Genomic DNA, 13,905 nt, shown 5'->3' with positions numbered 1-13,905 from the left:
GAAACCGTCATTAGAGATCACAGATGAAGCTGTCTCGTACTCTCGCATCTGTTCCCAGAAGACCGGCACGAAGAAGCAGTTAGAAACTTCTGACAAACTTCTAAAGTTTAGAAACTTCTGACAAATGCATACCCAGAGGAAGGCGGATCTTTCCACACACACAGCTCTGTGTGCGTAAGGAGAGATGGAGTATGCTGAAACCATTTACCATTTGTGTTGAGACGGGAGAACTTTGTAATATGGAAACTGTCAGACACCACAGACGAAGCTATCTTATATTCTCGCATCCATTCCCAGAAGACCGGTGGGAAGAAACAGGTTTACAATTTAATGGGCAATCTTACAATTTTCCTTATATTTGCCCGAGTGAAGGAGCCTGTTTTCTTTCTTTTTTTTTAATGGAAACAAAACATTTCAAGGAAGGGTCCTGAGGGGCCCAGCCCCCTGTGTTAAAGTTCTGGTGTGGAGCAATAAATTTGATATATCTTCAGCAAAAATGTTCATAGAAGATGTTGCTGTGATCTTCATTATGAATGCTCCAGTCCTGCAAGTGAGATTGGCGCATGCAACCAACATTGCTTTGTGTAGCAAGTCCCCATTGAATCTTTCATGGATACATCACATAGGGTCGCCAACCTGTAGATGGGGCCTGAAGATCTCCCAAAATTACAGTTGCTCTCCAGGCTACAGAGCTCAGTTTCCTTGGAGAAAATGGCTGCTTTGGAGGGTGGGCACTATGGCATTATACCTTGATGAGGTCCCTTCCCAGGTTCTGACCCCAAATCTGCAGGAATTTCCAAACTTGGAGCTGGAAACCAAGACTCTGGGGGGAGGGATATGTGTAGGGTTGCCAGGTCCCTCTTTGCCACCAGCAGGAGGTTTCTGGGGTGGAGCCAGAGGAGGGCAGGGACTTCAGTGCCATAGAGTCCAAAGCGGCCATTTTTTCCAGGGGAACTGATCTCTTATCGGCTGGAGATCGGTTGTAATAGCAGGTGATCTCCAACTAGTACCTGGAGGTGGGCAACCCTAGATATGTGACTTGCAGCCAGAACCACTGGTTGGATCGGGGCTATTTTCTTGGGAGCTAGTTGCCATGTATTTCAATGGAACTTGCTTCTACGGAAGAAGACTTAGGATCACAACCAAGAACTATTATGGTTTTGAATGCTCAGCGCATTGAAAAGCAGAGAAGTTAATAACAAGCCTTCAAGGCACAAGGGAAACAGACCTGGCTCTTTTGGGTGTGTGTTTTTCCATCTATGGCTGTGCATCCTGGCAAGTCAAACCTTCCATTCATCTCTCCAGCCACTGGCTCAGTTCCTGCTTGGGAAATTCCAGAGGGGTGGGGGAAGGCACTTTCTCAAACCCACTCTAAGAAGAGGCCATACATTTCTAACTGGAATGCAGGCCACAACAGGGAGGTTTCTTTCTCATGGTCTTTTGGCTCAGAATAGCAAATCCCAAAGGCGGCTTCCGTCCTGACCCTCAGTTATTATGACGGGCTGGGCACTTGAACAAAAACCCCTCCACAAAAGAAGAAAATGCAGGCTTCTGGGCAGTTTCTCACACATTGCATTAAGATATGATGGTGTTCCTTCTATTGGCCTTAGCCAGAAGAAATCATCTTGACCCAAACTCACATGGTTTACGGTCCACTTAATAGGGTCCTGCGTGGTTAAGAGCAGTGGTTTGGAGTGGTGGACTCTGATCTGGAGAACCGGGTTTGATTCCCCACTCTTCCACATGAGTGGCGGAGGCTAATCTGGTGAACTGGATTTGTTTCCCCACTCCTATGTATGAAGCCAGCTGGGTGACCTTGGGCTAGTCACACTCTCTCAGCCCCACCGACCTCACAGGGTGTCTGTTGTGGGGAGGGGAAGGGAAGGTGATTGTAAGCCGGTTTGATTCTTCCTTAAGCGGCAGAGAAAGTCATAAGAACATAAGAACATAAGAAAGGCCCTGCTGGATCAGACCAAGGCCCATCAAGTCCAGCAGTCTGTTCACACAGTGGCCAACCAGGTGCCTCCAGGAAGCCCACAAACAAGACGACTGTGGCAGCACCATCCTGCCTGTGTTCTACCGCACCCAAAATAATAGACATGCTCCTCTGATACTAGAGAGAATAGGAATACAGCATTACTAATATCCATTCTAACTAACAGCCATGAATACCCCTCTCCTCCATGAATATGTCCACTCCCCTCTTAAATCCCTCCAAGCTGGCAGCCAACACCACATCCTGGGGCAGGGAGTTCCACAATTTAACTATGCGTTGTGTGAAAAAATACTTCCTTTTATCTGTTTTGAATCTCTCACTCTCCAGCTTTAGCAGATGACCCCGTGTTCTAGTATTATGGGAGAGGGAGGAAAAACATCTCCCTGCCCACTCTCTCCAAACCATGCATAATTTTATAGACCTCTATGATGTCTCCCCTCAGCCGCCTTCTTTCCAAGCTAAACAGCCCTAAGCATCTTAACCGCTCCCCATAGGACAGTTGCACTAGTCCCCTAATCATTTTGGTTGCTCTTTTCTGCATCTTCTCAAGCTCTGTAATATCCTTTTTTAGGTGTGGTGACCAAAACTGTACACAGTATTCCAAGTGTGGTCTCACCATAGATTTGTACAAGGGCAGTATGATATCAGCAGTTTTATTCTCTATTCCTCGTCTAATTATAGCCAGCATGGAATTTGCCTTTTTTACAGCAGCCGCACACTGGGTTGACATCTTCATGGAGCTATCCACTACCACCCCAAGATCCCTTTCTTGGTCTGTCGCTGCCAGCACAGATCCCATCAGTGTATATGCGAAGTTGGGATTTTTTGTCCCAATATGCATCACTTTACACTTACTCACATTGAATCTCATTTGCCATTTTAATGCCCATTCTTCCAGTATGCAGAGATCCTTCTGGAGCTCTTCACAGTCCGATTTTGTTTTAACCACCCTAAATAATTTGGTGTCATCTGCAAACTTGGCTACTTCACTGTTTAACCCCAACTCCAGGTCATTGATGAACAGGTTGAAAAGCACCGGTCCCAACACAGATCCCTGAGGCACCCACTGCTCACATCCCACCATTGTGAGAACTGACCATTGATTCCTACTCTCTGCTTCCTATTTTTCAGCCAGCTCTCAATCCATAAGAGGACTTGTCCTCTTATCCCGTAACTATGAAGTTTGCTTAGCAGTCTTTGGTGGGGGACTTTGTCAAAAGCTTTTTGGAAATCCAAATACACAATATCCACAGGCTCATTCCTGTCCACATGCTTATTGACGCTTTCAAAAAACTCTAATAGGTTAGTGAGACAGGACCTACCCTTACAGAAGCCATGTTGGGTTTTGCCCAGCAGACCTTGCCCTTCTATATGCTTGACAATTCTATCTTTAATAATGCTTTCCACTAATTTACCCGGAACAGACGTTAAGCTAACTGGCCTGTAATTTCCTGGGTCCCCCCTGGAACCATTTTTATAAATGGGTGTTACATTGGCCATTCTCCAGTCCTCTGGTACAGAGGCTGATCAAAGGGACATATTACATATCTTTGTTGGAAGTTCAGCAATTTCCCATTTGAGTTCTTGAAGAACTCTAGGATGAATATTGTCTGGTCCCTGTGACTTGTTAGTTTGCAGTTTGTCTAGACGTTCTAGGACTTCCTGCCTTGTTACCACTATTTGCCTCAGTTCCTCATTTTCCCCTCTCCAAAATCTCTGTTCAGGAGAAGGAATCTGCCCTGTATCTTCAACAGTGAAGACAGATGAGAAGAATTCATTTAGTTTTTCAGCAATCGCTTTATCCTCCCTTAGAGTTCCTTTACTCCCATTGTCATCCAATGGTCCAACCGCTTCCCTAGCTGGTTTCCTACTCCTAATGTACTTAAAGAATGTCTTATTGTTTGTTTTGATGTGTTTAGCAATATGCCCCTCAAAATCTTTTTTTGCATCTCTAATCTCTAAAGTCGGCATATAAAAACCAACTCCTCTTCTTCTAAATCCACAAGGGAAACATTCTCTCACTAGAAAGTCTCTATGATGGGAAAACTCCCTTTAGCTGCTTTCACACAGGGATGATTCTCTGTTATGCATTCATTGCCGGCACAGATAGCAATTAGGGTTGCCAGCCTCCAGGTGGGGTTTGGTGATCTCTTGGGATTACAACTGATCTCCAGACTACAGAAATCAGTTCCCCTGGAAAAATAGCTGTTTTGGAGGGTGAACTATGGTATTAAACCTATGAGGTCCCTCCCCTCCCCACACTAAACGCTCCCTAGGCTCCACCCCCAAATCTCCAGGAATATCCCAACCCAGAGCTGGCAACCCTAATGCAAAATAGCACATGTAAGTGCTTTTGCCGTATCTTTATAATAATAAAATCTGGCCTGAATGCATAAAATAGATTGTGATTGAATGCAGAGTGAAAACGGTGTGTGTGGCTGCATACATTACTGGAGATTTTTTCAACCCACAGGTAACACACAGGTAGAGATTAGTTCACTTGGAGAAAATGGCCGCTTTGGCAACTGGTAGGGTTGCCAACCTCCAGGTGGAGATCTCCTGCTATTACAACTGATCTCCAACCAATAGAGATTGGTTGGCATGGAGAAAATGGCCGCTTTGGCAATTGGACTCTATGGCATTGAAGTCCCTCCCCAAACCCCGCCCTCCTCAGGCTCTACCCCAAAAACCTCCCGCCGGTTGCAAAGAGGGACCTGGCAACCCTAGCAATTGGACTCTATGGCATTGAAGTCCCTCCCCTCCCCTAACCCCGCCCTCCTCAGGCTCTACCCCAAAAACCTCCCGCCGGTTGCAAAGAGGGACTTGGCAACCCTAGCAATTGGACTCTATGGCATTGAAGTCCCTCCCCAAACCCGCCCTCCTCAGGCTCTACCCCAAAAACCTCCCGCCGGTTGCAAAGAGGGACCTGGCAACCCTAGCAATTGGACTCTATGGCATTGAAGTCCCTCCCCAAACCCGCCCTCCTCAGGCTCTACCCCAAAAACCTCCCGCCGGTTGCAAAGAGGGACCTGGCAACCCTAGCAATTGGACTCTATGGCATTGAAGTCCCTCCCCTCCCCTAACCCCGCCCTCCTCAGGCTCTACCCCAAAAACCTCCCGCCGGTTGCAAAGAGGGACTTGGCAACCCTAGCAATTGGACTCTATGGCATTGAAGTCCCTCCCCAAACCCGCCCTCCTCAGGCTCTACCCCAAAAACCTCCCGCCAGTTGCAAAGAGGGACCTGGCAACCCTAGCAATTGGACTCTATGGCATTGAAGTCCCTCCCCTCCCCTAACCCCGCCCTCCTCAGGCTCTACCCCAAAAACCTCCCGCCGGTTGCAAAGAGGGACCTGGCAACCCTACTCAGAGAAGTACAACTTAAAATCCAGGCAGTTCCACAGGAGTTTGTGCCTGCACATAAGTGAGGATGAATTGAACATAAACAAGCCGCTGTGTCGATGGGGCTTACAACCCTTGAAGGTCAAGCCAGCCTGGCCTCTCCTGCTCTTTCCCACTCTCCTCACGCCACACACCCAATTTTCTGGCATTAAGTCTTTTAAAATTAGTTTTTCAAAATTAAAAACAAACAATTCTCGGGTGAAGTTAATGTTAGTTTGGGCCACAAACCAACAGCATTTGATGGCTTTCTAATAAGAACCATGTGTTTGGAGTAAGTTTTATATAGCTCACTTCTATCCGCTGGTCAACAAAGAAATTACTTCAGTTAGGGAGACGTGCCAAATGTCACTAGCCTGGCCGTTCATCTTTGAGACACACACACTCCAACTTCTTTTCCTTGTGAGAAAACCGGGAAACCCAAATTCTCCGAATCAAAGCATTATTGCTTCTGGCTTCTCTAAAGCTATCTGATGCTTTTCCTGTAAAACTGCGATTCTAGGTGATCTCCATAGGGTTGCCAACCTCCAGGTAATCAGTACAGGAGCCAAGTGTATACAAAGTGCAAAAAAATTTATAAGCTACCAAAATGACATAACAATACAGCTATACACACTATATACACTACTAAGCTGAAACACACAAGCTAAGACAAACAACGTGACTGTACTAGGTGGAAAAAAGTGATTCAATCCTTAGTCACTCACACCAGTTGATTATTTAGTGAATATTTCTCTATACTATTGAGATTGCTACACTATAATCCTTACCCCAAGTGGGAAGCGATGTCTCTTACTCTTTGTGGGAAATAATAATGATTTGGCATTTTTTGAAATCTTACCCGTTATGGGAGAATATTTGAATGAATGAATGTACAAGAAGACGTTGTAAGTATAACTTTCTATTGGACTGTTTTGACAGTTTTGTATGTAAACAATTGTTTAGTATACATTTATATGAATTTTAGGAAGGACTGATGAAGATTAGTTCATTGTGAACTCGAAACGATTGTCTCCTCATTGGGAACCTCGCTGAAAATCCTTTGGATACCACTTCTCCTACAATTGAGAGAGACTCTGTGAACATTAGCTGTGTCATTTTGACACTTTTTCCCACCTTGTACAGTCATGTTGTTTGTCTTAGCTTGTGTGTTTCAGCTTAGTAGTGTATATAGTGTGTATAGCTGTATTATTATGTTATTTTGGTAGCTTATAAAGTTTTTTGCACTTTGTATACACTTCGCTCCTGTACTGAGTTCCTCATCCTCCCGATATTAGTACACAATTCTCCCCCAACCTCCAGGTAATAGCAGAAGATCTCCTGCTATTACCACTGATCTCCAGCCGATAGAGATCAGTTCCCCTGGAGAAAATGGTCGCTTTGGCCATTGGACTCTATGGCACTGAAGTCCCTCCCCTCCCCAAACCCAGCCCTCCTCAGGCTCTGCCCCCAAAACCCTCCCACCGGAGGCAAAGAGGGACCTGGCAACCCTAACTCTTGCTCTTTTCTGCTGCTACATGCAGACTAACATGGCTACCCATCATGATCTAACTTCAAAGAGGCTTATACTGGGGATCTTACCAGTTGATTGGGCCTGAGCCCACTTCCAGAACCTAACAAGAACACACTTCCATCCTAAAGAGAGCCAGTGTGGTGTAGTGGTTAAGAGCGGTGGTTTGGAGCAGTGGAGTCTGATCTGGAGAACCGGGTTTGATTCCCCACTCCTCCCCATGAGCGGTGGAGGCTAATCTGGTGAACTGGATTTGTTTCCCCACTCCAACACATAAAGCCAGCTGGGTGACCTTGGGCTAATCACAGCTCTCTCAGCCTCACCCACCTCACAGGGTGTCTGTTGTGGGGAGGGGAACGGAAGGCGATGGTAAGCCGGTTTGAGTCTCCCTTTAAGTGGTAGAGAAAGTCGGCATATAAAAACCAACTCTTCTTCTTCTAAAAAAGAAGCTGGAAGCGTGATGGGGCTGGTAAAAGGGGAAGAACGATCTGAGGGAAATAAAAGAGATGAACACAATGGAATGCTATAAATACCCCACCCTCAGATTATGCTGCCATAGAAACAAAAAATAAGGTGGAAAGAATGGGTGGGAGGAACTCGCTGTCCCTTGTACTGGTGAGGCGTTGCTCTCTCTTTCATACGTAGGAGATGCACTGTAAAGACGGTGGCAGTCTAAATTCTGTTTGGCTCCACCTGGCAAGTCTGTAAATGGAAGTTGCAAAGAGATCTTGGTGAACGAAGCAGTATCTCTCAGCTGAAAACTGGCAAACTGGAGATTATGAGTATTAAAATGCATGTAGGGCCTGGTTAGTATTTGGATGGGAGACCACCAAGGAATACCAGGGTTGCTGTGCAGAGGAAGGCACTGGCAAACCACCTCTGTTAGTCTCTTGCCATGAAAACCCCCAAAAAGGGGTCGCCATAAGTCAGCTGTGACTTGAAGGCACTTTACACACACACAGGGCCTTCCAAGAGGCAAACATTGAAGGACGGGAAATTTTCCGTTATTCAATCTTATTTTTTGACTGAAGGATGGAGTACTAGGCAGTAACATTTTCATTAGCTGAGAGACCCTGAATGCAAGAATGTGCAGAAACAATGTGGGTACCGAGATCTGATTGAAGTGTTAAACTCTAGGGTTGCCAGCCTCCAGGTGGGGGCTGGAGATCTGGGATTACAACTGATCTCCAGATGACAAAGATCAGTTCCCTTGGAGAAAATGGCACCTTCGGAGGGTGGACTTTTGGCATTATACCTTGCTGAGGTCCTACCCCACTCCAAATCCTGCCCTCCCCAGGCTCCAACCCCAAATATTCAAGTTATTTACCAAAGAAAGAGTTGGCAAGCCTATTTCTAAATCCACAGACCATTCCACATAGCAGGCCTTTGAGATAATGGATTGACCCCAGTCTATGCTCCAAATACCTCCATGAGGAATAGCCCCAAAAGAATGTATGATATCTGTTGCCTTTCCTCCTTCCATTGAGGTTGTGGTGTACACAGGGTTCCAATGAGGTCTGTTACCACCACCAAGATCCAGTTTAAAACCAGATATTTTTGTAATGCTACCTCACCAGATCTTTCAGGTAGCCTGGGCAACCTAATACAACTTTGCTGAGGCCCAGCGGAAGAGGAAAGAAAGTAGAGGGTGGTGGAGGAAGGATTTCTCCACCCCTACAGGTCCATGTGGGTCCCACTCTCATTTTTGGATATTTTACAACTAAGTATTTTAAACAGATACTGTGTTTTGTTAGTAGCTGCCTGCAGATCTTAAACTGATTAGTTAGGGGAGATGTCGTTTTTAAAACAGACAAACCGCAAATCCTTAGGCCTTCCTTTCCCAGGGACCTAAAGGGAGGGTAGGACGGAGGTCATCAAGAAACAGAAACTTCCAGAAAAGAGGCTGAGGGTTAAACTAATGTCCTCTGAAGATTTAAAAAAAATGTTAAGAGGAAATAGTAACTGGGGAAGTTTGATAGTAACTACTGGTAGTCCCTTTAACTGGAGATGCCGGGGATTGAACCTGGGACCTTCTGCATGCCAAGCAGGTGCTCTACCACTGAGCCACAGCCCCTCCCCAACAGGGCTTGTGACATAGCACAACACTGAAGCACACAAGTAGTTTGACAAGGGTAGTAGAAGTTTTGTATTGGGTTAAAGCAAACTTTTAAATAACAGCAAAGCTTTGCATCAAGTCTGCTATAATTTGGGGATGATCTAGAGAAACCTTTTTGCATGAAAACGATTTTAGTACAACTATTTTATATACTTCATTTATATCCTACCTTTCTCACCAATGAGGACCCAAAGCAGCTTACATCATTCTCCTCTCCTCCATTTTATCTGCACAAAACCCCTGTGAGGTAGGCTTCTGTGTTCACAGTGGCCCCTGGCAGCCCATTGTTGCTTAATAAATATTTAAAGCGAGATAAGAACTAGGAATGAGGAGCCCCGTGGCGCAGAGTGTTAAGCTGCAGTACTGCAGTCAAAAGCTCTGCTCACGACCTGAGTTCGATCCCGACGGAAGTCGGTTTCAGGTAGCCGGCTTAAGATTGACTCAGCCTTCCATCCTTCCGAGGTCGGTCAAATGAGCACCCAGCTTGCTGGGGGTAAAGGGAAGATGACTGGGGAAGGCACTGGCAAACCACCCCGTAAACAAAGTCTGCCTAGTAAACGTCGGGATGTGACGTCACCCTACGGGTCAGGAATGACCCGGTGCTTGAACAGGGGACCTTTACGGTTTTTTTTAAGAACTAGGAAAAGGATATTTCTTTGTTCACCTCCCCATTATCATATGAATTTATTGAGATACAGAGGCTAACGATGGACTAAGGTAAGTGAGGAGACCAAAAAAAGGGAGAAGTCCACAGATAGTATCTAAAATTTTAATAACTGGAAGTCCTGCTCCCTTGTCCCAGATGTGTTATGCGGCACAAGAAGTTTCACACAGGGAATGTAGCAGCTCTCGTTAGCCAACAGCAGTGATAAGAACACCATCCCAGTGGTTGCGGAACAGGACCTGCCACACCGACTGCACACCTTCTAAAGACCTGCAAGACAGATTCTGTCCTTCGCAACGGAAAATGCAGCTTCCTGTGTTCTGCTGCCATTACCTTCTTCATCCACATCTCCATGGCCATGATTGTCTGTAGCAGATAGTCCAAATGTCCGCTCGTCTTTCCGACCTCTCGCACACCTTCTCCTTTGCAAGAAAACAAAATCACCCTGTAGTTTCCTCCCAGATTTCATCTTCCTTGGTCTAGCTTTTATTTATTTTCCAGAGTTCTCAAGGTTTGCACAACACCAAGACCCCCTCTCCTGGGCGTTATGTGCACTCGGCGTTAGAAGCGGAAGGAAGCTGCCGCGACTTTAGATGAGGACTTCCATCATGTCCGGATCTGGGAATTCAGGCTTTGGGAGCAGACTGCTCAACCTTCCTTTGCTCTCAGGTAGCTTCCCATGGCTGGGAGAGTACTCTGTGGGGAAAAGCGTAGAGAAGACACAGTGAAGGGCTGTCACTTAGAAGAGGACAGGGAGCTGTTCCTGTTGGCAGCAGAGGCTAGGACTTGCAATAATGGGTTTAAATTGCGGGAACAAAGGTACCGGCTGGATATTAGGGGGGGAAATTTACAGTAAGAGTTGTTTGACAGTGGAATCAGCTACCTAGGGAGGTGGTGAGCTCCCCGACACTGGCAGTCTATAAGCAGAGGCTGGACAAGCACTTGTCAGGGATGCTCTAAGCTGATCCTGCATTAAGCAGGGGGTTGAACTAGACGGCGTGTATGGCCCTTTCCAACACTATGATTCTATTACATGGATCTTAGAGGCCAGCAAACTCTTCCTGACTGTGGTTCTATGAAAAAAGCCCACTTGAAAATTGCGCACAGAAAAACCCCCACTGTCATTAATGCACACAAGAAAAAAACCCATATGGAAAAATGCCCACACGGAAAAATACTCATGCCAATAAAGGTGACTGAAACTGAACTACCCTGGCAGTAATGACCAGGGAAGGTGTGGTGCTTGGATGCGACTGGAGGTTGGGGCGGTGACCCGTGGGGGGGCATTCTGACTATACAGCGCCCTATATACAGCACCCCACATTTCCGCCGCTGTTGTGCTTGGAGCTACAACTCCTGAACCCGCCCCAAACTTATCCTGGCCTTAAGTATTTAAATGTGAGCATTTTTCTGTGTGGGCTTTTTCCTGTGTGGGCTTTTTTCTTGGGAGCATTCATGACAGTGGGGTTTTTTCATTGAGCAATTTTCATGTGGGCATTTTTCATGTGCATTTTTTTTCTGGTTACCCCTGACTGCATTACCTGCAAAACAGATCTTGGGCACCCTGACACTATACAATAGTATAATACAAGGGTTCATGATGCATACCTGACACTATACAATAGTATAAATACAAGGGTTCATGATGCATACCTATTCTCTCCAGTATCAAAGGAGCATGCCTATTATATTAGGTGCTGTGAAACACAGGCAGGATAATGCTGCTGCAGTTGCCTTGTTTGTGGGCTTCCTAGAGGCACCTGGTTGGCCACTGTGTGAACAGACTGCTGGACTTGATGGGCCTCGGTCTGATCCAGCAGGGCTCTTCCTATGTTCTTAATTCTGGATTTTGCATGCATCTGTAGGCTGGTCGTGTCCATGAGGCTGGAATTACTCACCCATTCTCTCGCTGACACCCTTGGCTGCCATGTGCCTCAGAGCTGGGCTGCCAGCAGGAGTGCTGCCAAATTTTCCCCGTCCTGGGAAAGAAGCGGAGCTTGGCCAGAAAAGCTCTGACCCCTTTTCTGTCTGAGTGCTGCTGTCTTTGCTCCCCGTCTTAGCGTGGCACACTGTCGCCGGCCATGAGCACGTTGCCGATGATAAAGATGGTGGCGGAGCTGGCAACGAAGGTATGGATGAATGATCCTGGGGGTCCTTCCCCAAGAGCAGTCCTGGAAGAAAAAAATCCCAGAGGGGTACAATCCTTATTAGGCGGGCATCGTTACACTAAATCCAGTCCACATTCACTTAAAGGTCAATGATGAGATAATATCTGAAAAGAAAGACGTTGCTGAGTTTTTTTTAAAGAGTGTTTTCCTTCCAGGCAATTCACATTTAACCCACCCCCCGCCCCAGCAATACAAGTGGAAGACTAAGACCTTTTATGCAGGAATGTTTCCCTGCGGTCTCCCCCACCGACTGCTTTGGGGCTTCCTTTTGATTATGCATGCCCTTTCTGCCCGTCAGAGGTCGCCTCGCTCTCTCCACACGTTTTGCCCGTGTTTTCTGGATGCTGTTTAGCCAGAATCTGGAAAACACGGGCAAGGTGCATGGGGAGAGCGAGGCAACCTTTGATGGGTGGAAAAGGCATGCATAAATGTCCCTGCATAAAAGGCCAAATAAATTATTTTAGTCCTTAGAACACACAAGCAATAATTGTAGAAAGGAGAAGCCCCACACATCTATACTGTACCGCACTTGTGGTAGGGAAGCCTTTGATATATATTGGCCAAGTTTGTGATGCATTGTAATGTTCGCTAACATTCCACCTGCTCAGGGAATCAAGAAGGTAGAATGGTTGTGATTTATTACTATGAGTAAAGGGATAAGCAGCAGTGGAGGAAATAGGAGATAAATTTCACATTGTAATTTGAACCCACTAGCCAAATCCTTGGCTGCAGCCTCATCTCTGCTTCCTGCAAGGAAAACCAGTGATTTAAACATGTGAGCTTCACTGATAAAATGACAGAGTTGCGAGAACATTTACAAAACAAACTTTGCTACCCAAGATAAAATGTACACATTAATTCCATCTCTGCATAATTATAGGATGGGGGAGACTTGTCTTAGCAGTAGTGTGTGCGAAAAGGGTCTAGGGGTATTAGTAGAACCAAACACTGAACATGAGTCAGCAGTGTGACGCGGTAGCTAAAAAGGCAAATGCGATCTTGGGCTGTATCAACAGAAGTATAGTGTCCAGATCACGCGAAGTGATAGTATCGCTTCACTCTGCTCTGGTTAGACTTCATCTAGAGTATTGTGTTCGATTTTGGGCACCGCAATTTAAGAAGGATGTAGACAAACTGGAACGTGTCCAGAGGAGGGCAACAAAGATGGTGAGGGGTCTGGAGACCAAGTCCTATGAGGAAAGGTTGAAGGATCTGGGTATGTTTAGCCTGAAGAGGAGAAGACTGAGAGGGGATATGATAACCATCTTCAAGTACTTGAAGGGCTATCATACAGAGGATGGAGCCGAGTTGTTGCCCCAGAGGGTCGGACCAGAACCAACGGGTTGAAATTAAATCAAAAGAGTTTCCATCTAGACATTAGGAAGAATTTTCTAACAGTTAGAGCAGTTCCTCAGTGGAACAGGCTTCCTCTGGAGATGGTAAGTGCTCCTTCCCTGAAGGCTGTTAAGCAGAGGCCATCTGTCAGCAATGCTGATTCTATGACCTTAGGCAGATCATGAGAGGGAGGGCATCTTGGCCATCTTCTGGGCATGGAGTAGGGGGTCACTTGGGGTGTGGGAGGGAGGTAGTTGTAAATTTCCTGCCTTGTGCAGGGGGTTGGACTAGATGACTCTGGTGGTCCCTTCAAACTCTATGATTCTATACTCCAGCTAAAATATACATATTAATCCCATCTCTGTTTTTGTGTTGTTTACATGCCTAATTTCCCCGCTTGGGTGTAGTTTTCCTTGCCAGTGACCGGCTCACACCGAAACTCACCTATGCTCCCTTTCCAAGTCCTGTCTTCTTTCTTCTCCTCTGCCATCTGGTTGCTAGTGAGGGAGGTCTGGCGGGAATGGGTTCCGGCGGCTGCAGCAATAGACGGGACTGACCGGGCGGGCCGCAAGCTTGTGGCGTTGCTCTTGCCAGGATCCTTTCTGGACCGCTGCTGAAGGACCTTGATCATGGCGTCTTTCTCTATGATTTTTGCATGCAGGTTCTTTATTCTATTAAAACATATATGTGTACAAATACAGCAGAGGTTAGACTTCATGA

General features: G+C 46.3%; 1 protein-coding gene across 1 annotated transcript in view; it reads right to left on the bottom strand.

Moving 5' to 3' along the window:
- Positions 1–10,223: 10,223 nt before the first annotated feature.
- AMOTL1 (angiomotin like 1) overlaps positions 10,224–13,905 on the bottom strand; it is a 70,218-nt gene continuing 66,536 nt past the window's right edge. Inside the window, exons 11-13 of the mRNA XM_056858601.1 lie at positions 13,630–13,856; positions 11,581–11,853; positions 10,224–10,378 (exon numbers count right to left, since the gene is read on the bottom strand). Coding sequence (XP_056714579.1) covers positions 10,272–10,378; positions 11,581–11,853; positions 13,630–13,856 — 607 coding nt within the window. The 3' untranslated portion in view covers positions 10,224–10,271. The remainder of the gene's footprint in view (positions 10,379–11,580; positions 11,854–13,629; positions 13,857–13,905) is intronic.

This window comes from Euleptes europaea, chromosome 12, assembly GCF_029931775.1.
Source record: "Euleptes europaea isolate rEulEur1 chromosome 12, rEulEur1.hap1, whole genome shotgun sequence".
Taxonomy (NCBI): domain Eukaryota; kingdom Metazoa; phylum Chordata; class Lepidosauria; order Squamata; family Sphaerodactylidae; genus Euleptes; species Euleptes europaea.
This window is presented reverse-complemented; position numbering and strand designations above follow the sequence as displayed.